This window comes from Caloenas nicobarica, chromosome 8, assembly GCF_036013445.1.
Source record: "Caloenas nicobarica isolate bCalNic1 chromosome 8, bCalNic1.hap1, whole genome shotgun sequence".
Taxonomy (NCBI): domain Eukaryota; kingdom Metazoa; phylum Chordata; class Aves; order Columbiformes; family Columbidae; genus Caloenas; species Caloenas nicobarica.
The window spans coordinates 12,792,552-12,815,137 of NC_088252.1; the positions used below are offsets into that span (position 1 = coordinate 12,792,552).

Sequence of the window (22,586 nt, forward strand, 5' to 3'; positions counted from 1 at the left end):
TGTGACAGCTGTTGAAGAAAACAAAATCCCAAGTCTTTGTAGCAGGGTAACTCCCATTAGCGAGCCAGGAACTGCAGGATTATGAATAGAGGCACAAGGAATCACACACAACCCCAAAGCTACCAGAAAGTACTGAATATTGCAACGTTGATCTGCGGGAAAAGGCAACAGCAGGAGGTACCTGGGCTCCTGCAACCTTTTAAACTGTACAGCTCTGCCTTCCGTAGCAACTCCATATTTTAGAGGTACAAGATTAAAACATCGCCCTTTGAAAATGTTACACATCGCAGCTCCAAGCTTTAGTCTCTTTAATGAAAAAAGAGCCTCTTAACATAAGATCAAAACAAAACAGTCATTCACAGACAAATGCTTCCCAACATTCCTCATAAACCACTGAAAAGTTATATTGCCATCTCAAATGGCAAATTAAAGCTAATGGATACAAAGGCATGGAAATAAGACTGCATTCTTAAATCTGAGCGATTTAACACACGTATCAAACTGAACTGTCCAATCTCCTACAAAGTAAGATCCTTTCTGCAGACCTTGGCAGAGACGTGCCACCAACGAAAATGTGGCAGAGGGGGCTCCACTTCCTCCATCATCCCAAACGCATTTCCGACAGGCAGCTCTGTTGGTGGCCGTGCCGCACAGCCAGGTCACAAACCCACAGCTCCCAGAGGAGACAGCTCAGAGCCGGGGCCAGCCCGTGCCTCGTCCTTGGCTGGAGGATCACCAGGCTTCAGGTGTCTCAGGAATCGCTGCTGGGTTTGCTCTTCATTGCCCACCAAAAAATTCAGCCACCCAGGACTCTTTTAACAGCCCTGCACGTCCCTCCAGCAGTTCATTTTAGCAGGAGACACCAAAGCTGTCTTTACTATCAGGATTTTCTCAAACACATGGTACCAAGCTTAACAGGCCCTTTCAGCCAAACTATCAAGAAGACAGGCCTAAAATTTTCAAAATATCCTTACTTCTGACTCTAATCCAAACAACAGAGTACAGCTGTGAAAACTGAAGCCTGTGCAGATCTGCACTGTATAGGCCACTTCCTAAAAGCACTGGGACAAGATTCAGGCTTCAAGAAGATTTTCTGCTTCAGATTTATGGTCAGGCATAGAAAATTCCTGTAGATCAGGGTGGCGGGGTGGGGAATAAAACTGATTTAATATCAATCAACAATTCTGGAACTGGCAGCACAGAAAACATTATGGACACTACGGGATAAGCAAGCCAGCCACAGAAATATCTCACTTCATCCTCTGCACATAAATGCAAATGCTTATAGGTTAGGGTTCACCCCTGCCTTAAAATAGCTGCATAAGACAAATCTGTTAAATTGCCTGTTTCTCTTTTTCTGTACCTGAAGTAATACTTTCTCAGATCCCTCACAAACAAAAAACATCGCTCAGCCCATCAGACAATTTGAAATTCCCAGCTGCAAAGCAACACAGCCAAAAACATCTCTCCAATCTTTGCACTGACTTACTCCTGCTAATCTGATGCTTAAACTGACAATCTTCTCAAAGATGAAAGAAATTCACTGCCATCTTCTGCAGACACACAGCACAGTGAACTGGGGCAGAGGTGAGTGCTGTGCCCTGACACCCAAGCAGCTCAGGGAGCTGCAGCTTCGTGTTTGCCTGAGTGCCACAAAGTATTTTTCTGGTCAAAAACTGGGAAAAAAAAAAAATCATCCAGATGGAAAAGCTAAAAATGGGCAAAAGATTCTGCTAAATAAACACTCTCAAATCAGGGGAAAAATATTAAAACCCTGTTTTCGAAGTCTGAAATATTTTTTTCTGACAATTTTGCTGTTTGTCTTTACGCTCTCCAGCTCCAAGCCAGAGTCAGAGGAACCAGCACACCACGATGCAGCTCTTCATGCAGTGTTCCTCTCCCCAGCAGATGGAAATACTATAATAGCAAACCAAGGACAAGATTTCTTAACATAACGCTAGAAACCAAATTCAGCATATTAATTTGGACTGGATAGTTTTAATAAATAATAACAAAATTTTTCTTTGCCTGTTTTTTCATCCAGAATGACTGAAGGGTGGGGTAATTCCCCACCCCAAGAAACTATACTATTTTCAGGTCACTATCATCGTCATCAGCTCAGAATGCACAGGTTAATCCTGACAGCAGGAAAGCTCGTCCTCAGCTACAGGAAAGCTGCAGAGCAGTCGAGTTTCACTCCAGAGAGCCTCCCCCTGCAACCATTCTGGGAGGAAACTCTGCATCCACCCGTCCCTTCTATCCCTCAACACCCAGGCTCAGGGAGGGAATGGAGAGCTAGGAACTCGCAGGCTCAGATCATGTATTTCATGTTGCCACCACCACCAGGGAAGCTCCATGGCCTTGGTCCCCTGCAGACCCCCAACTCATCTTCCCTGGCTTCCAGCCAGCAGACACTTTCTGAAAGACGCTTTGTTTGTTTTAAATGAGAATATACAAACTTTCTGGATCTCCTGTAACAGCCCAATGGGCAGGAATGCCATCCTACTCTACAGTCTGGTCAGGCTCAAGGCTGATACCGACCCCAGTGGAGCTTGGACAGATCCCACCACAAGATCATCAGAGTAGCTACTCCACCAGTGGGACCAGACTCTGAACGTCACTTCTCTTCTCCAGGCACTGACTGAGTGGGCAAGTTTTCAGAAGAGCTCAGTCCACCAGGTAAAACACTCTCTGTAAAAGCCTGGCCATAAATGGAGGCTCTGAATACTTGGAAACTTACTCCAGGGTCATTCTGAAAGCCTCACACAAAATGTATGGAATAACGATTTCTCAAACCCAGAGGGAGCCTGGCACAGGAAGAAAGAGATGGCCACAAAACTGAGCTTCAGGACACTTAATTAACTTTCTATCTGTTCTCAGTGTTCTTGGCAGTTCTCATCAAATATATCTGGAGAAAATGTTTTCACATGAGGAGACGTTTGAAAATTGTCTGGTATGACACAGACCCAACACCCCACAGGGGTATGGTGCAAGAGCGCCGACCACTCCAGTGCTACGGCACAGAGACCCCAAACTGAGCCGCACGGCACTCTCGGCACGGCTCAGTCAGTAAAGCTCTTTATTAGCAACTCAGGTCAGAAATGTAGCTGCTAACATTGCCTGGAAGCACAACCAGCCATTGAGCTGTGGGAGGGGAGTTAAATAGCACCAAAAAAGGCCCCCAACTTGCTCCACATCTCCCACCCCTTCCCTTGAAGTGCTCAGCACAGAGCAGGGGAAGCCTGCAAGGAAACAGGGCAAATAGCTGGAATGGCAACATCTTTGTATTTCCAAATCAACATTGAAATTATTACCACTGATTATCATTTTGTCAGGAAAGTGGTTACTGTTTAAATGTTACTGATGAACACATATGGAGGTTCTTCAGAAAAACCAACGCTTCAGAAGCCATCACTGAACTGCTGAGGGCAGCGGCAGCACAACCAGACCAACTTAGTCATCGAGGCTCTGTATAACTTTATTGAAGCACCATCAAAAGAATATAAAATACCAGCAATATACAACTTTATTTTTTTATTAAGATTCTATGCAAAGATTTATATTTGCCACTCCATATTTTCAGTATTTCAGCAGGAAAAATGAATCATGAAAAGCCATATTAGGTCTTCTCAAGACACATTTACAATAGCACGCATTTAAAATTTTTGGCCAAAGAGTTCTGATGCACTTATTCAGAAAGAGTCCTGAAGACTAACACTACTGTCACCCATAACTTTTCCAGCTATTATTTGAAGTGCAAATAAGTTCAGTTATTATACATGAACCACTGGGGATGGGGGAGAACGGGGCGGGGGGGAGCGGGCAGGGTGGGAAGGCAAGTACAGAACATTGCTTAAAGGGACTTTTCAGCCACACATTTCTATGTCTCTGGGCCAGACCCTCATCTTGCTTAGAGAGCCAAATCCCGAAGTCACCACCGTGCTGCATTCTATGCGAGGATGCCAGCAGAAGGCCCCAGCAGAAGTCCCACCACCCAGCTGAAGGTCTCTGCCGCAAACACAACCACGCTTGGAAGGAAACGCTAACGCTGCTGCCTGTCCTGCTGCTGCCACCAGAGACGGAGAGAAAATAAGAAACAGGCAGTCAAAATTCTGAGCGACTTAGACTGAATGCTTTAGTTTGTCTTCCTTCAAGGAAATTACTGCTTTTTATTTTTTTATTTATTTTTCTTGGTCATCAAACAGACTGTCAGTTTCATAAACAGAAACTAGTAGTACACTATAAACGAACCCTTAAGATCATTTCCCAGGGGTCTTTCCACAAGGCAGTCACTGATTTTGATTTTCTTTTGGTCATAGAAAGCTTCCCAAAATTAGCATTTTTCCAGAGCCATTCATTTTCTACAAAGAATAACTAGCACAGAAAAAAGGAACTGCCCAAGCTAAGTGGTGCCAGATGAGCTTGTTGGAACCACAGAGCTTTTTTTTTAAAGATCCCTGACTGCTGTAAAGGCATAGCAGCAAACTCATGCAAAAACTTTGATGCCTTGAAAGATATCCTGAAGGTATAGAGTGCCAAAATAACTGGGCTGTAAGACTTCCCGGACGTTTGCGTCCACATGACTCAAGCTTAAATTTCAAATACTTTTCACTTTTTCCTTCTGACATAATATTTAATAAAACCAGAGCTCAGTAGCAGTATCAGTCCTGCTACACATGTCTTGCAGCGGTTTCTGCCTACACAGCTGCTTGTGTGCTTTACACTTACAACCTGTTTGTGTTTGGTTTAAAGAGCTTTTTCATATGCTTTTAAAAATCTAAAAACTCTTGTTCTGACTGACTGTATACTGCATTTTTTAATAGATGCATGCATCTAAACACCAGGCATACAACAGACAGATGAGTCCATTTTGAAAGCAACAACAGCACCTAAAACCACATTACATCTGAACAGACACAAACAAACGTTGTCAGAAAACCAATGCACCCATGATTACCTTGAAGTCATCACACGTGGGTAACACTGCCCAGGGCTGACTTCTCTTAAGGGAAGAGTTTCAACGTTGCTGACATGGGAGAGGCACTTGATGTGTACACTATGTGGTAGTGAATGCATGCAACATCCATGTACTTCGCAACAGTCTGCCATCCCCAAACCTAAAAATTACCAATAGATTCAAAATGCAGTGTTGCAGAGCACAGTGACAAGTCCCAGCAAAACAAGCAATGTGTTTGTGAAGCCTCAGCAGGCAGCGCTCACGAGCAGGAACACCCCAATACTGCTGCTTTCCATTTTTTCACTTCTACCAATACCCACACTGTTTTTACTGCCATATCTTAATGATCCAGAGGTAAATTACACTGAAAACTCAAGGACTACACTAAAGCAACTTTACACAAATGTATTTCCCATGGACTTCACATGGGCTGCATAAGTTAGACAATGGCAAAATTAAGCCTCCAGGTTCAGGGAATCAGAGTCGCCCCAGTAAAGGATCTGAAGTTTCCTGCACCCCATCATCCACTTTGCCTCATCACATCTTGCCCACCTGCAGCTCTCGCGCACAGTATTTCACAGCACATTAGAAAAAGATGTGGAACTGTGTTTTGTGAAAGGCATAAATGCCAGCAATATCAGAATACACCACAGCCATTCACTATTAAATCCTTGCCCAGAAATGGCCCCAAACTGTGAGTATTGGTAAAAATATTGAATTTCCAGATGAGCAGACAGAGAACCACTGTAGTCCTACAGTGAACACTTGGCTACTTGCACGTCCTTATGAAGCCACTTCACCACACGATGTCCATCCCTGCAGCAGGGGGGCAGCTGGGCTGGGAGGCAGCCGGTGGCACAGGGGTCTCTCTGGCTGCCCTGCAGTGGTTTGGGCAGGCCCACATGATGGCAGAAACCGAGCAACCACTTGACAAGAGGCAAATGCATGCCCAAGAAAAGCATCTGAAACTGCAGTGTCTTCTTACCTGGACCCGCAGGCAGGGGCAGGATGCGGGATGGGAGCGGGGTCCACGACTCAGCACCCCATCCGCTCCCCAGCACCTGCCCGCTGCTCGTGCAAGCCCACGGCCAGGCCACCTGCAGAGCAAAGTGAGGGCTCCTCCAGATGGAGGGCTCATGGCCATGGCTCAGCTCAGGGATGCCCAGCGTCCCAGCACAACGCCAGGCAGCACCAGCACCACAGTGTCTCCCACTCCAGGAAAATGCATTTGGATGTGGCAATCCCCATCACCCACACCCGTTAAGGGAAGCAGGAAAACTTATGAACAGGGCTTATAAACAGCATGACCTTGGAAACTATGCACCCACTGGGATTTACTATCTAGAAACAATGTCTGGCATCAAGCTTCCAGGAGAAGTTAGGTTTCAAAGCAAGTAGCAGTCATGTCTCAGACAGCCACACAGAACTGCATGAAGATCTTGTTTTCAGAAACCACTTCAGAGTCCCATGGAAGCATCGCCAGGGCTGGCGGCTCCGAAATCCCAGCTGCACCGCCGAGGGCTGCTGACCCTTGTGTTTCGAACAGGCACGAAGGGCACATTTGGAAATAATTTTAAAGAAAGATTTTAGATTTTCAGTATCATTTCAACCAGTGCTGCTGCCACGAACATCTAGCCAAAAATCAGAGCGCGCTGCTTGTAACCATTGATAAGCTCTGCTGCAAACACGGCAATGAAAACCATACCCCAAAGGTTCAGCAAGTCCTGGGCTGCCCTGCAGCCTTCCCAGCAGGGAGAACAACACTTAAATATCAAAATGACCCCCTGGTCACTCCTCCAGTAGAGGATACAGGGAGGTACTCACGTGTTTGGTACATTCGCTCGCATTTTACTGAACACAAACCAGGAACGCCACAACAGCAATTAGAGGGGGAAAAGTTTTCAAAACAGACGCGGTCCCAGATCACCTCTCTTACATTAAGCATGAATAATACCAGTGCCTGTGTTACCTGCAAAATCACAATCTTCTTGAGTACTGCACCAGAGACTCGCTGATCCCTATGATATATTCCTGCAACACCCCCAGCTATGCCATTTCGCATGTGACAGACTGTCCTGTTAACTCTGGAGAAAACACACCTAACTGTGACATTGCTATAGATAAAAGAATCACAAAAGGGGGAAGGGAAGGGAAGGAATAGCAGCAGAAAAAGCAGGCTTCACCATGTAATATTTTCAAGGAAATTCCAGAAACCTGAATATTTATGGTTTTCTACCTTATTCGTCTAATCCATTGAATCCAATTCAAATCTTCCAGAAACAGTGAGGCTTCTTCATTAAGCAGCAGATTAACAGGAAAAGCTTCCATCAGAAAGAAGAGAAGTGGAGAGTAGAGTGATTTAAAAAAAAAAAAAAAAAAAAGTGATCACAGCTTTTTCCAGCAAAGCCAGAAACCAGTCTCCCAACTGGAGATGTCCAGTTCGTGCCCCAGCTCACCACATTTTTGTAACCCAGCAGCTGCTGACACTTCATTCCTATTGCGTATGCATGAGCTCTGCTGCTGACCTCACTACTGGAATTGCATCCACCTAGTCAACGCCAAAAACTTCAGAACAAACTGTGAAACTTGACAGGACTAAACACATTTGGAACAAAAGTAGCTTTTACATGAACAGCCACAGAACAGGAACACGCAGCCTTGTTATACACCACATGAGACTGGGAAAGGAGACCCACAAGCCATAGATGAACATGGCAGAACATGACAGAAGTCATCACACCACAATGCTCGCTCCCGTTTAAGTTAAATGTGTGCAGTTCTCCTTCGCAATGAGGGCAGGACCAACCCACACCAACAGGCAGTCACTTCCAAAGGCTGTTCATGCTTCCTCTTACTGAACCAGGCCAAAAGAAATATTCTGAAAAATGAAAATATTTTCACTGCCGTTTTACTTAGGATGGAGCTGCACTTCACCATGGCTGGATATTCATGCAAGATGCATCCAAGTCAAAATTATGCCACATACAACTCACACATGAAAACATTAAGAAAGCTGTGCTGGCTTCGCCCTTTCTGTACCCATACATCAGCTCGACGAGAACCTACAGAAGAGAGGGCTGGACCTATCATTGTACATCCCCCAAATAGCCTGTAGTAGTGACTTGACATAACCCATAGTCACAGAACACATGAAAAGAGAACACAAGACATCATCTACTCTACCTAATGACCAAATACCCCCCTGTTACGACCAAAATCCCACGCCCAGCACCCTCCCAACACACGCTTGCCAGCCAGGGTGAGCACTCACAACACCAGCGACAAGCAGGAAGCCTCTCTTTCAACACCCCAAGGACAGCAAGATTTGTTTCACAGCAGCTGGGTGCCAGGACAGAGGGAGCCTGGGACAAAGAGAGCAATGTGAGACACCTGAAACTGAATTAAGATGTCAGGGGAGAAATAAGCAAAAACCCCATATATTTATGCCTTTCACAAGCCCTCCTCACCGGAGGGAAGCACTGCCAGCAGCTCTGGGCAGGCTGGTGGTACACAACATGTAGTTCTTGGAGACAAAGGGGAGATCAGGCTACTTGGTTTTTTAGAAGAAGAAAAATTCCAAGGGCTTGAGGATATTACATAGTCCATTGCCCATACAACTCTGGCTTGTGTGTATGGAGTAAGACCCAGTCTTCAATTACAGCATCACATTCTAGATACTCCCAGCATCCTTCCACTCACCACACTCGTTTTGTTCACTGTTTACTATGTTGTTATTTAACCTCTTGTGTGACCACAGAATTATTATGGGCTTCTTGTGTCTTTTCCAAGGCTTTCCCTTCTCCCCGTTTTTAGGAGCTGGTACCAGTCCAAAACATCATTTAATTCTGTAATTTTGGATCTCTCTAGCTTGTTCTTTCAAAGCACCTACAGCCCTTCATACAGCAACCGCTGTTGGCAAGAACTGCATTTACAGGCACTCAGCACTTTTGGGAAGTGTAGGACACCTGGAACCTCCAGCTAGAGGCAACCAACAGCAGGTTGCACAACATCCGTAGCCACTGCTGACAACTTCGGTGCTCATGGCTCCCTTCCAGCAACAGGGAGAAGGAGCACGGGCTCCCCTCACCACAGACCTGTGTTGTGCTGCAATGGGTAAGCAAGAGGCCCAGCAAGCTCATCCCTCCTGCAGGCACCCGTGGTTCCCCACAGCACCTGACTCTTCCCACCTGCTCCCTAAGGCAAGACTCCACCAGTGCGCAGGATACGTGAGGCAGCTAAATAAGGTTATGCCCACCAATTTACTCTACAAAACATAAGCATTTGCTTCTCAGGCAGTATCAGATATTTGTGATATTAGGATCTTGTTATTTTTAATACCTTCTAATTCCACGAAGAGGGCATGTAGCCAGTCCATACAAACCAAACCAGCACGCCACTATTAACCTCAGCTTTCCCTTCTCTTTCCCTTCCCTCACCTTCTCCTTTGCCCCAACTGTTGGGTGCAGCCTCACCTCAGGTCCTTCTCCTGCAGCAGCACTCTCCGATAGGAAACCATGCCCCCCCAAGCACAGGTGATACAGATAATCCCACCACCACAACTAGCCCAAGATCATTAATTCCTTAACACAGGTGATCTTGCTGCTTGTGTTTAGTACAGAGATGTTTCTGGCCAGCATAGAGAAACAAACAATGACATGTTGACATAGCTTTTACCCTGGAATCCATAAGCTATGGATGTGGCACATCATTGCTATCCACTAAAATCAAGTTTCTCATTGTGGACCAGGGGTGTCCAATTCATTTTCACTGGGGGTCATATCGGCCTCCTGGTTTCCTTCAAAGAGCCGAATGTAATTTTAGGACTGTATAAATGTAACTACTCCCCTGGTGAAAATGAGTTTGACGCCCCTGTTGTAGAGAAAAGTATGTCTTTTTAAGAACAGGAATTATTCCCATTACTGGCTGGTACAGATTAAATCTCACAGATCTGCTCATCTTGGCTTCAATATCAAATCAAATATCTGAACTTTCTATTTGATTGCATCAAAGCAAATTCTCAATCTGAATTTCAAAAGCAGTGGTAACCTTTTCTTGTCATCAGCTAAGACCATTGAGTCTTACTTAAAATGTTCGGTTCTCTCTCACTAGACACTTGCTCTGGAAACTATAAGAAGTCTACGCAGTGGAACTACAAAGTGAGTTTTATTTCATCTTGCTCACTGGCTGTCTCAGATTTCGCCCTGAATATGACATATCCATAAAATGCACACATTTTAAAAAGACAGAGCCCAGGGCTAGCAGAACCCGACCCGCCGCGGGAGGGTGCGGGCTGCCCGGCGGGCACAGAGAGCCGGCGCGGGGAGACTTAAGTTCCCATAAGTCACCCGGACCGGTAGATTTGGGGGTGACAATCGGCTCCCGCGGGATTTTGTGTCCTCCACGCCCCACTCCGCGGGTCCCGCGCGGCCACGGGGGGACCCGTCCCGCACCACCCCGCTCCGAGCACCCAGGCGGTGGCCGGCCCGGCGGCGCTCCTCCTCACCTAAGGGGTGCGCAGGGCGAAGCCCCAAAACGGCGCTTCCCCCGCCGAAACCCTCCCGAGCCGCGCCGCCTCCCGGGACCGGGGTGGCCGCAGCCGCAGCGGTGCCTCCCCCGCCCGCCGGCACCAAAGCCCCGCCGGGCAGCGGCAGCCGGGACCCGGGATGCCGCCGGGGCAGCACCTCCCTCCCCCCGCACTGTGCGTGTGTCCCCCCCTCGCACACCCCCTCTCAGAGGCGGGGGGAGAAGTTGCAACAAACTCCCGGTACCGGGGGGCGATGCTCCGCCGGCCCCGCTCCCACGGCCACAGCCCCCGCCGCCCTCCCGGCCAGCTCCGCGGGCTCGGCCCCCCGCCCGGCCCTACCTGCAGCCGCTCCGTGGCCGGCTGCCACATGGTGCCGCGGCGGCGGGAGGCGCTGCCGAGCGGGCGCCGAGCGCTGCTCTCTGCGGGCGCGCTCCCCTCCGCGCTGCTCCCGCCCCGCCGCTCCGCCCACGCCCCGCCCACGCGTGTCCACCGCGGGGCGGCGGGGCGGGGGCCACGCGCGGACCCACTCGCCAGCGCGGGGACCGGCTGCAGCGCGGCTGCCCCAGTGGGACAGCATCCGCCCCGCGCGGGGTGGCCTCCGCCTGCAGCCGCTCCCCGGGGACACGCACGGGAAGGGGAGCAGCGCAGACACCCCCGCCTGCCCACACGCTCCGCCGTCCCCTCGGCATCGCGCTCTCCGGGCAGAAATGCCAACCTCCCCACTTGCACTGGCTGTGTGCTGCCTGGGAGGACGGAGGGGTCCTCCAGCGGAGCCCCCCCCCCAAGAGGCAGCCTTCCTCACAGCAGCTGAAACTTTTTCCTCCTTTTCTTCAAGAGGTTTACGCCACTTCCAAGTCAGCAGAACACTATCCTGCTCCATATGGTCCTGCCTGGACCTGTGGCCAGGCTGCCGCTGGCATTGAAGGGGCACAGAGCACAGGGAGCCACTGGGTGGGGTTCAGATCCCTCCTGTCCTGTCAGCCCCAGGGTGGCTGAGGGGTCTGCAGCACACAAGCGTTAAGCCCATGCTCAACCACTTCACAGCACCAGCATCAACAGCACCAGCAGGACAAGGACAGGCTTTGGGATCTGCATTCTCCTGCTATGGGGCAGTAAAATACTCCATGGCACGTCTTGACCACCTTTCCCCACAAACAATCCGAGCCTCTGCTGCTACATCTGGGGTGTGGACAGAGGAGTAGGGGTACAGCACTGTGGAGAGCTGCCCCCGCGCTGCCAAAGCTGCACTCACCCTCACCTCACAGCCCAGGCCCCCGCTGCACTTCTGGCTCCTCCTGCCCCCCACGGCCCTGCGAGGGGCCTGAGCCGCAGGCGTGACAGAAATATGACCATTTCCACTTCCTGAAAAATAGAGAGCAGCAGATTAAGGTGTAGCACTTGCAGTAGACAGATTTGTTTCCGAACACTGAGGTACCAAACCTCATGTTCCCCTCGTCCCCAGCCCCAGCTGTACTCGCTGCACGCACCCCCCTGCCTCCCCCCCAGACCTGCTGGGTACACGCGCACTGCAGCTCACCCAAGCCACGGCACAGCACTAGCCACAGATCCAGCCAACACAGGGGCATATACGGAAAATTGTTGTCAATGTTAGTAAAATAATGTACGAATTGCAACATTCACATCACCCTCACAATTACCTGAATTGATGTTTCCATGTCCTTAGACAGATCCGCACCACAGCACTTGCCAGGCAGGAGAGTTAATGTTGTCACTCACCCGAAACGAGCCATTGGCTAACAGCACCTTACACTGGCATGGGACATCCCTTTACACAGTAAAAGGCAAAAAACCAGACCTGAGCCTTCTTTTTGGTATTCCAGAGATTAAGGGCAAAAATTCCAGAAGTACCTAAATGACCTCGTTGCTTGGGGCACTTTTTAAGACATGGCAGCTGGTCCCCACTCGTGACTGAGGGAGCAGTGCCAGGAGCGCGGTGCAGCCACTGGCCCTGGCAGCAGCGGCGGGTTGCTGGGGTGGGGGCTCTCCCGTGGCTCTGCCCCAGCACTCACAAGGACATGTGCACTCTCTCCCCCAGCTTGCACAGTGGCATGTAGGCATTGCTCTTCCCCATGGAGATCAAAAATGCCACAGGAAAGGGAAAGTCTCTGCAGGCTCCCGAACTGCACCAAAGAACATTTTTTCCAGGCACAAAATCTGTCCCCAGCCCTCCCCAGTGACCCCAGGTGTCTGGGGGACCAACACCAAGACACATTGCAGGATCCAAGCAAGGCTGCATCTGGTCAGAGTGAGGCCTCAATGAATGTGAACTTTTAAATTGTTTCTGAAAGCACTTCACTCGTACATGTCTTAGCAGTAACGGCTCAGTTAAAGGAGTTCAAGTCTTGCAGCTTCATTTATTAATACATCACTGCCCTCTCTCCAGGAAGGGAAGCACTAACCCTGCATCAGCTCCTGACCTAGGCACCTACCAGAGCTCTCGCCAAACAGTGTGTCCCTGTTACCCTCCTGTTTCTTCCAGCTGATGCTTACAGCCCTGTGCAAGGGAGGCATTTTCAAAAGGTCTCGCTCTTCCTCAAATAAGCCTTGGAGCAGTTTCATTGATCCTCCCCATACAGGTAAATCCACCCACTATCAGCCAGCTGGGAGCAGGCACAACGCAGGCTGTCAGCAGTGGTGCACAAAGGAAGTTCAGGATCTGCAATTAGCAGGAGACCAACCCTATAGCTAGAGGCTGCTTCTTTCTCAGTTTACATTACTTTTCTACAAACAGAAACAACTGGGGGGGAAATCTGCCTTTACTGCAAATGGGTAGCATGCTTTTAGGACAATCAAGCAGAAACAGTGGCTTACTCAATTTCCAAAAGGATGTGAAAACAGAAAATGAGTGCTGTAAGCTTCAGGCTGAGGTTGTAGGAAAGTAGGAATACACTTGTGGGTAGGAATCAAACTGATTAAAAGCAATCTTTGAGCACCAGTAGCACCACCAGCATCCTCCCCGACCCTCACCCCTCACCGAGACAGTGAGCAGGGCTGCAAAGACAAGACAGCTATGGAGCCACTCTGCTTGGGTTTTGTTAGTCTGCAGGGGTACTTGAGCATCACCTGGGTTACACTGTGTCAGGAAACCCAGCCCCACTTCTGCCCTTTCAGCATGCCCCGCGACGCCTCTACAGGAGACTCGCTTTTTGGCTGGACCAGGTGCTGCTGGGGTGGCTAGGGCACCATCAATTAAACTCGGGTGACTTCATGTCACAGTCTCACTAAGATGAGGTCATTTTTACCTAGACTCCTCAGTATCTTAATCCAAGGATAATTTTTTATTGGGTATCTAAGCTGTTTTGCATTAGGTAAGTTCTGCTCACAGCCAGACAGAGAACTTTTGCTCTTGGTTAAATAAATAGTGTGAATTCATATTTCCAGGATGTACCATGTTCCAGAATGTGCTTGTAAGGAGATACAGATATTTTTACTATTTTCCTTTTACTGTGCCAAATTGTGGAGTTTCTCTTTTTGTAATGAGTTAATATTAAGACAATTCTTTCTGAGTACTGCAATACATTATGCAGGTTGGTCCCACTTCTCTCAGTCCCCTTCACTTCTGCAGTTGCAGGACAGAAATACTGGAGCCAGGAGAGTTCTCTTATTTCAAAGAGGAGTATTTGATGCAATAAGACCAATTTCACTTGCGTTCACACAGTAAAGTTGAAGCGTTTCAAGTGACTCCAGGACATTTTCTCTTTTTCAATGGCTCCTAGTTATTTAGTTTGTCTTCCTTTAGCACAACCTTATACCCTAATAGAAGGTGTTTACAGCAACATGGCTCTTCTGCATTTGAAAACAAAAATGAACTTAGGGGTTTTTTTAACTGTAGACATTACCTTTTTAATTAACTAAAACTGTCTAACTGCTGATCCCAATTAATTATTTTACTTCACAAGCTCCATTTAGCTTTAGAAGTACTATTACTTCTCACTGAAACATCACTAAAAAAGTCAATCAGTTATGTAAATGCTGCTTCCCCAAATATTGTGCAGACTTTGCAAGTCCTGTTTCTAAGATCCTCTTTTAGATTACGCAAGTTTACGAAGAGTACACGAGTCATTAAACACATCTTTCTTTTTTTTCCATAAGAATTCAGTTTACTGTGGGTTTGCTTTTGCAGGGTAAGTTTGCTTAATTAGCAAATTTAATGTTCTGTAAAGTGCTGTAATTAATAACATACTTGCAAAATCTAAATATGTTTGTTACTCTTAAACATGTCAGCTTGTTCCAAGCGAATGCAGCATCCTTGCACAGATGAAGGACACCAGATACATTGTATGAATTTTCTGATAGATTTCTGAAAAAATGTTTTATGCCTAAGCAACCCAAAATACCCAGATACCAAAGTAATTCGAACCGTTACATTCAAGTTAACAGTAAATATATTTTTACATAGAACTTCGTCTCTTGCAGAAGGCAAAGCTAGATAGGATGCCAGATCTCAACTTTATGTCTAACTGGTATAAATACAGCAGAGTTAAACCCCAAGGTGGAGATTTCCAGCTCCTGTGGCAGTGTGCGTGCTTTGGGGACCCGGTGTGGGGAGCTGCTCAGGGTGGACGTGGCCAGGCTGGATGCAGGTGGTAGCTGGGGGCAGCACCAGAGCATTGGCAGTTTGCAAACGCTGACCATGAAAATATGGATTTTGAGGGGACTCAATCATCTGCAGGGCTTGGGGCTATTGAGAAGCAACTTAAATTACAGTGACATCTAAACAGCAGATATACGCCCTTTAGTAAGTACAGCAGCATCTAAAGATCTGGCTTTGTATTCCAAACCCAGGAGATGCCTAAAGCATGGTTGCTGTTAAAGTAGCAGCAATTCAACAGCAAAGATGTTTCATTCAAATGCTGACAAAATGCAGATCGCATACATCCAAGTATTGTGTTTTGGTAAATTGAAAGGGAAATTTATTTACATACTTTCTTACCATAAAATCCCAGTGGTGCAGTACCATTATTTAGGTAGTCATTTTTATTCTGGTTATGTAGGTGCATTGGGACACGGGAGTGCAGCTCCACCAAAAGTGGTTCTGCTGAGGCTGCTCCTGCTTGCAGTGCATCTGGCTTATTATCCTCTTTGCAAGTATTTTAAAATAGCATGGGAAGATGCTATAAACCTGAAGCAATGCGGTGCTAATGATTTGTGAAATTGAGGCAGCAGCAAGTATCCCAGGGAAGGGAGATAATTCATGTTCGGATACGCCATATTCTCCCACCCATCCATGCCGGACTTGCCAGGTATAATGAAGTCCTGATTTCCAATTTGTTTGAGAAGCTCTTGCTGGGGTTCCCATAGCAACCAGGTGTCTTTAATGACCTGTGTTGGTGCCAAAAGAGGTTGCATTTCTGATTACCTCTTCGGCTATAAGTACCTCGCCACCTTCCCCAAGTACCAGGGTAGCTACTTCTCTTCCTCTACCAAAAATAACTGCGAACTTGATTTTGAAGGTGCCTGGACTAAATAAATGTATGCAATACACAAGTAGTGACCTATTTGGTTGTGTTTATGTGATCTCCCTTTTTTCTTCTCACCTTTTGGCCTCATGTGTAGAAAGGCAGGTACCTGGTCTCACTTCTTCATGCGGGCGCCGCACCAGTCCTGCTCAAAGCAGCAGAGGAAATAAACGACCAAAGCCGTGGTAGGTCCAGAAGTGCAGAAGGGCGGTTGCTGCAAAGGTCTTGCATGGATTTAAAAGGCCACCTCAGTTCTGTGCAGGACAAAATATGTGATAATAAAGGGCAAAGCAAGTTTTATTCTTAGTATTCCCATCACCTCTGCCGGGCAGCGTCTCCACCACAGCCGGCGAGAGCCGCGGTGAGCGAGCAAAGCCGGGCTTCAGCCTCCCGGCAAACACAAAGTCGCTCCTTTGGAGCAGCCAGCCTGCTCGAATCAGCCCCGCACATGCCCCTTTCTCTCTTAACGGGTCTGAGGAAAGAAAGGACGAGCCCGCGGATTTTGGCAGCGGCCGTGCGGGGGGAGGGCTCCCGGGCCAGGCGGCCCCCGGCCCCGCGCCAGCGGCAGGAAGCGCCGTGCGGGGGGAATCGGGGCCGTGGGGGCGGCGAGAGCGGCGCCCGGGCGGCGCAGGGCGAGGTGGATGCGGCGCGGAGGCTGCGGGCCCGGCAGCAGCGCCTCGGTGGGAGGCGGGGGACAGTCAGCATGGGGACAGGGACAGGCACAGGGAGTCGTTTCAACAGGCAGCAGCCTCCAGGTGCGGTCCCAGCCCGGGCAGAAGGGGACAAGTGCGGGATGTGTCCCGAGGGATCTTCCCGGAGGAAGAGCGACTGGGAGGGGGAAGGCAGTGAGGATGAGAAAGGGGGAACAGCCGAAGCTCGGAGCCTCAGGAACCCAAAGGACAGAGAGGGTTTGGGGAGGTGATGCCATGATGGGGCACAGGAAAGGCCAGGCAGACAGGACAGGAGTCCTGACCTACCCAGGGAGTGCTCCCACCGCGGCACCAGTGACACAGCTGGTGGCCAGACACCGCCTTGCATGGACAGCGACATTTCCCAGACAGCTTCTGGTAGCAAATCTTGCGTTAACATACCTAAAGAAGCCTCGGTCCAGCTCTTGAAGCAGCAATTAATCTTGTAAGCAGGAGAAAACAACTGGCATAAAATCTTCAGGCTGACACGTGCCAGATATCTCCATCTTCACGCTATCCTACATCCAGAAGAACTTGAAACAAGACCTGTTAAGAGCCCTGTCAGCTCTGTACGCCTTTGACTGTATCGTCTTTGTGAATTACCCCTGATGATTATTAAATACTTATTTGCCTGTAATAAACAGAAATATTTACCTCCACAAATCTGTACAGAGATCACGATCACACTACACCCGCTTTACACTGAGCTAAATCCATGGCATTTTCATAGCTGCCATCCATGACTCTTTCAAGGGTTGCACAGATGAGACTCCGTGAACTTAGTTTAAATTACTTCTGATATCTAACAACATAAGTGAGAGGAGAATCATGTCTATAAAGATAAGCTGTTTTTAGAGAGAGCACTGAGGACAATGGAATTATAAAAAAGGAATGAAGAATCATAAGTGACAAATAAATATTTAGGCAATTTTATATGTACTGGATATTTCCTCCAAATAAGAAAGTTTACCAAGAAAAGAGACATTTGACAGTCTACAATCAAAAATTTCACTCGTAAACCATCACTACAGCAAGAAAAAAGTTTGGCAATCCGTCATCTAGATTTCACAATTTCCAACTACCAAGTTTATCTGTGAAAATAGGAAGTTTATTAGAAGCCACGCTTCCTATTTCAGTGCCTGTGCCCAGGAGTTATTCATAGGCATTAGGAGACAGCCCAGCTGTGGCAATCTGGGAGAGGTTTCTCCTTCCCCCACTTGAGCACAGTGATGTAAAGAGCCACTGTTACCACCACTCAAATTCTCCTGAAAACACCTGTGCATACAAAGGTTCTTTCACGGCTAAAACCAGATAATTTTCACATTACATTGCAGAGGTGTTCATGGCAGAGGGTGTAATAGGATGTGTAATGGTACCAGTGTCGTTTGTGTAAGGCACTCACTGTCCTCCACAGTCAGCAACTGGTACCGACAAAATGCTAATATCTGAGTAAGTCAAAGCACATAAAGGGGCAGAAAACCAGAAGCATTGTAGGACAAGAGACACATATTCTCTGCAGTGGTTCTAGACTATAAAATGTGTGAGATGGGAAACAGAGCAGAGTTTGCGGGTGAAACCATGCTCCAATTCACCCAAATCCTAATTAAGAAAAGACAGATGGCTGAATGGGCTGTGGAGGGCCCCCTTCTTGGTCTATAACCTGGGCACAGCACTGATTATCTGAAAGATTTTTAGCACATCTGCTGATGAGTGGATGTGAACTGCTTTGCTGGCAAATACCTGTAGTGGTGGTAAATATAGATTTATAAATCATCCAGAGGAGCCCAGGAATCACTCTCTTGTGTACAATAATTTAGTGGGACTCAAGTCCCTTCTAAGTTTTTGAGAACCAGAGTGACTGTAAAGCCCTCACTGAAGGTATAAGGCTGATGCTTATTTTACCAAGTTTTGCAACTCAAAGAAGAACTCTACAAACATATAAAACGTCTTCAACCCTAGAAAAGGCAAAATTACATACCAGAAAACTAACAAACCTCAAAAGTCCTTCATTAAGCTCATGCTTAAATTTCAGAATGAGCAGTCCCAGTACAGCAATGCAGCTAGACTCATATGCTTTGCTCAGCGCCATCTGGGAACTTGTTTCAAGCTGAAAGCAAAAGATGGGTTAAACAGACTGACCTGTGACAGTCAGCGGTGCTCAATGGATCCATCACACAAAATGCCAATGCAATGTTGCTGGAACAGTTTTTGTACAGGTAATATATCTATGTGTAATTTTGAGATGGATTATTATGAGATGGGTTTTGCATTTTACTTTCAAAAAGCTTACTAAGCATTGTCTTTTTAAAGAAGTCTAAGGATTGTGTGCCTCTGGTGTGTAACAAGGAGGAGCACATCCCCATGTTGAGAGAAGGGATTTGCCAAATATTGCTGCAGAATATTATGGAGAAAATGGCACTGGTAAGTCACTCCTGACAATGAAGTTTGAAGAAGAGGGATGTAAATCAGAGACAACACGTGAAAGAAAAAGATAACAAATTCTCAGAAATCTCAAGGCTGTGTTGCTTTCAAATGAAGAGCACATTTAACTGTTAATTCGAAGTCTGATATTATTTCTCTGCCCACAATTTCTGCCCTTCTTGAGAAGTACTGCCAGATGGAAAAAGAGAAAAAACCACTATATTGTTTATGCAAAATCAGGGCTTCTTGAAAAACAACTGAAAAAACATGGGTAGGGCCAGCCCTACTGCTACGGTAGGGAGGGTAGGGCAGTAGTTTTATTGGGAGATTTTGTTTTTCTCTGTAGACAGAAGTCTGCTGAAGTGGAGCAAAATTAGAAAATATTAACAAATGTGTAGAGAAATTGCGTACAGAAATTTTGTACTGTATTGCATGACGTTTTAAAATGTCATCAAAACATCATCATCTTTACCATTCAATAATCTATCCAAGTGATATCTTTCAAAATTCAGCAACCTATATCACTAAGTAAATCACAGCTGTGAGACATTTTGATTTAAACCTAACATGTCAGTCAATACTGCGAGCTTACCACCCTATTTTAAATCTCACATGTATTAAAATATAGTAACTCTTCAAAGCTATCAGGAATTAAGGCATCTCCATGGAATTGTAAAATACTCTGTCTGTGGAAATGGAATTGGTGGAAGATGAAGGAAAACTGATAAACTCTGCACCTAATTCAGTGCTCTAAAAATCTCCTCCAGGCTTTGTCCTTATCACTGCAGGACAACATAGAGCATGGGGAAAGAAGTGAAGCAGTGTGCTGAGCACTGGAGACAAAAATAACTGGTCATCATCTTTTAGATGTAGAACAATCTCGATTTCAAATTCATGGCAAGTTGAAAGTGGAATAGCATAATAGGCACATGTGAAAGCAGATCTTATTTGCATGACATTTTGCCAGTTTTGTTTTGACAGAACATTCTAGCAAATACCATACAAAGGGAAAACAACTGAAATATATGTTCAAATTAAAATGACAGGATGTATTGGTGCCACGTTCAGACCACAAATAAGACGTTATGGACAGCACAGCTTCTGTACAAAATCCTTGAAAGAAATTATTCTGCATCACGACAGTTATTGCTAGGTTGCCTTCTTCACATGACAGATGCAAAATAGTGGTTCAAACAATCACAGACTGCTCTGCAGAATAAATATCAATGCTATATAATGAGATCTACAAACACAGTTTTCAGTAAGTTAATACCAATTTCAGCTCTCTGTAACCTTTGCATGTGTTGCACTGTCCTCCTGGAAAAAAGATCAGAACTGGAACCATTTGTACATGTTCTGTCTCAACACAATATAAGAAATAAGCTGACTTCTAGGAGACCAAAGAAAACATGCACTTGAGCCGTTATTTTTCCAAAAAATAAGCTAAAGCCAACCTTCTGGAAGGTGGCTCAGGTAAATGAAGCTTTATCATGCATGAAATTGCCCTCATGGCCCTCATACTCATTGCCAAAGAGTTTTCTTGAGGCTTGTAGTGGTCAGACATGGAGATGAAAGGGAGTAAGGACTGAGATTCTACGCCTTGGTTACATAGGCTTGAGGGCTTAAGGCATAATTCCCAGGAAGATATTGCAAGTAAATACACTATTATATTTCAGTTATTTTAAGACAGGAATGTATGCTAAGCTATCAGATGGGACAGCTATTTTTAAGCAGATTTCCTGATGGTATTTTCATGAATTGGTGGTTGCCCAAAGGCAGATACACTCGGCAAAGAATATAAAAGAGTTGTGAATGAAGGTCTGTTTCCCCATTCAACAAGGCATTGATAATATTTTTCAACCTGGCTGATATTTTATTTGTTAGATTTTATAGAGATTCAAAAATTTCACATATACTGAAACACAGTGTAAGTCATTAGCTAAATGGGAAGCCTTGGGAAACTTTTTTTTTAGAATCTTGGACATACAAAACACTTTCATGAAAAGATCTCAAAACATTTCAGAGACATTCATTAGCTTTCCTGGTGCACAGGAGGTCAATTTAATTATACACAATTTGAATTTAGAATAAATCACTACCCTGTGAACTTAAGGGCTGTACTGATAGCAGGAGATTCACAGTGAGAACCTGTGAATCTCTTGTGGTCTCCTCCCGCTACAGCGGTGGGACAATGCTTGCAGTGCCACTGCTCCATTTGCAAAGGCTCCTACTCAGACCCTGGAAGTGTCCCAAGCCACCAGCCTGAGGAGCAATGCTACCCTTCGTTTCCTGTGGATACATTCACAAGTCACATCCATGTGGTCTGACTCTCATTGGAAACATTTGTGCTGACATTTTGACGTAAACATGGCCTGTCTTTGTTATTATTAGAAGTTGTAGATACTTTCTTCCCAGGAAGAGTTCCAAGCAATCTTGACTTTATATTTGTATGTCTAACACCCCAAAAGGGGCAAAAATGCAACTAAGCCAAAATGCTGAGACTTTTAAACAAGGAAACAATAGGAAGCCATGGCTTGAGGACAAACAAGGGCATTTGAATAGGCTACAGACCACCACCTCTATTAATGTAACATTTAGGCGCTAAACACTACAGTCCTGATTGAGTAATGTCATGCTGAGCTATTGCCATCCTGCTGCAATACCGGATGCAGGCTTTCATCAACCAAAGCATTTATGGGAAGGGAGGAAGAAGAGATTTAACCAACAGCTTAGAGAGACAGATGACTCAAGGGAGGTTCATAGATTCATCCTGATCTGACTTGTGAAAGAGATTCACAGCAGAGAACTTTTCATTGACCAGCTTTAATGTATTTTTCTGTTTTTCTTCATCTATGGTGTCAATGGTTAAGTTTCTCCATAAGATGCTAATGCCCCAGAGTGACAAGGCAGATACAACACAAGCAAAGGGAGAAAGCAGAGGATGATGAGATACATTTCAGCAATTGTGACCCCTCAAATCACTATCATTGGGAGATGAGAACTGAGTCTGCTGCTGACAAACTAATCGTAATTACAGCTGCTACATGCCAAAATCATCTAAATTGCATTAGGCTATTTTCTCTTTCCACAGCATTTACACACATTTTTGTTAACTTACGGATCTTGTATCTGATTTATAGGCTCCAATTCCAGGCAGATTTATTTCAGATCAGTTCAAATCCATGTAAGTCAATAAAAACTGCCGTGATCAGAACAGTCACTCTCTGATTTCTTTGAGCAGTGGCAGGCTGACATCCATGTACATGCATATGCACAGGAACTTGCTCGTATGGAAACATGAATGGAGTCCAAAGCTTAAGACACTACCAATTCAGATTATTGTCTATGTATGTACTACTCCCAGAAGGTGAAAGAGAAGTCACAGCTGGCTTCGTAAGAGATCTCTGCTCTGTTGCAAGGAGCTACCTCAGAGGGAAGCAGAGCAGTCCACAGGAAAAGAAACAAATAAAAAAATCTAGATTGAAGGTCATCTCCTTGAGGTGATAGCGCTGCTT

The 22,586-nt window shown here is 46.3% G+C and overlaps 1 protein-coding gene across 1 annotated transcript in view; it reads right to left on the reverse strand.

The window, feature by feature from the left end:
• The window catches only part of PID1 (phosphotyrosine interaction domain containing 1), an 86,247-nt gene extending 75,336 nt beyond the window's left edge, over positions 1 to 10,911 (reverse strand). Inside the window, exon 1 of the mRNA XM_065640167.1 lies at positions 10,821 to 10,911. Within this exon, the coding sequence (XP_065496239.1) occupies positions 10,821 to 10,850 (30 nt within the window). The 5' untranslated portion in view covers positions 10,851 to 10,911. The remainder of the gene's footprint in view (positions 1 to 10,820) is intronic.
• Positions 10,912 to 22,586: the final 11,675 nt, after the last annotated feature.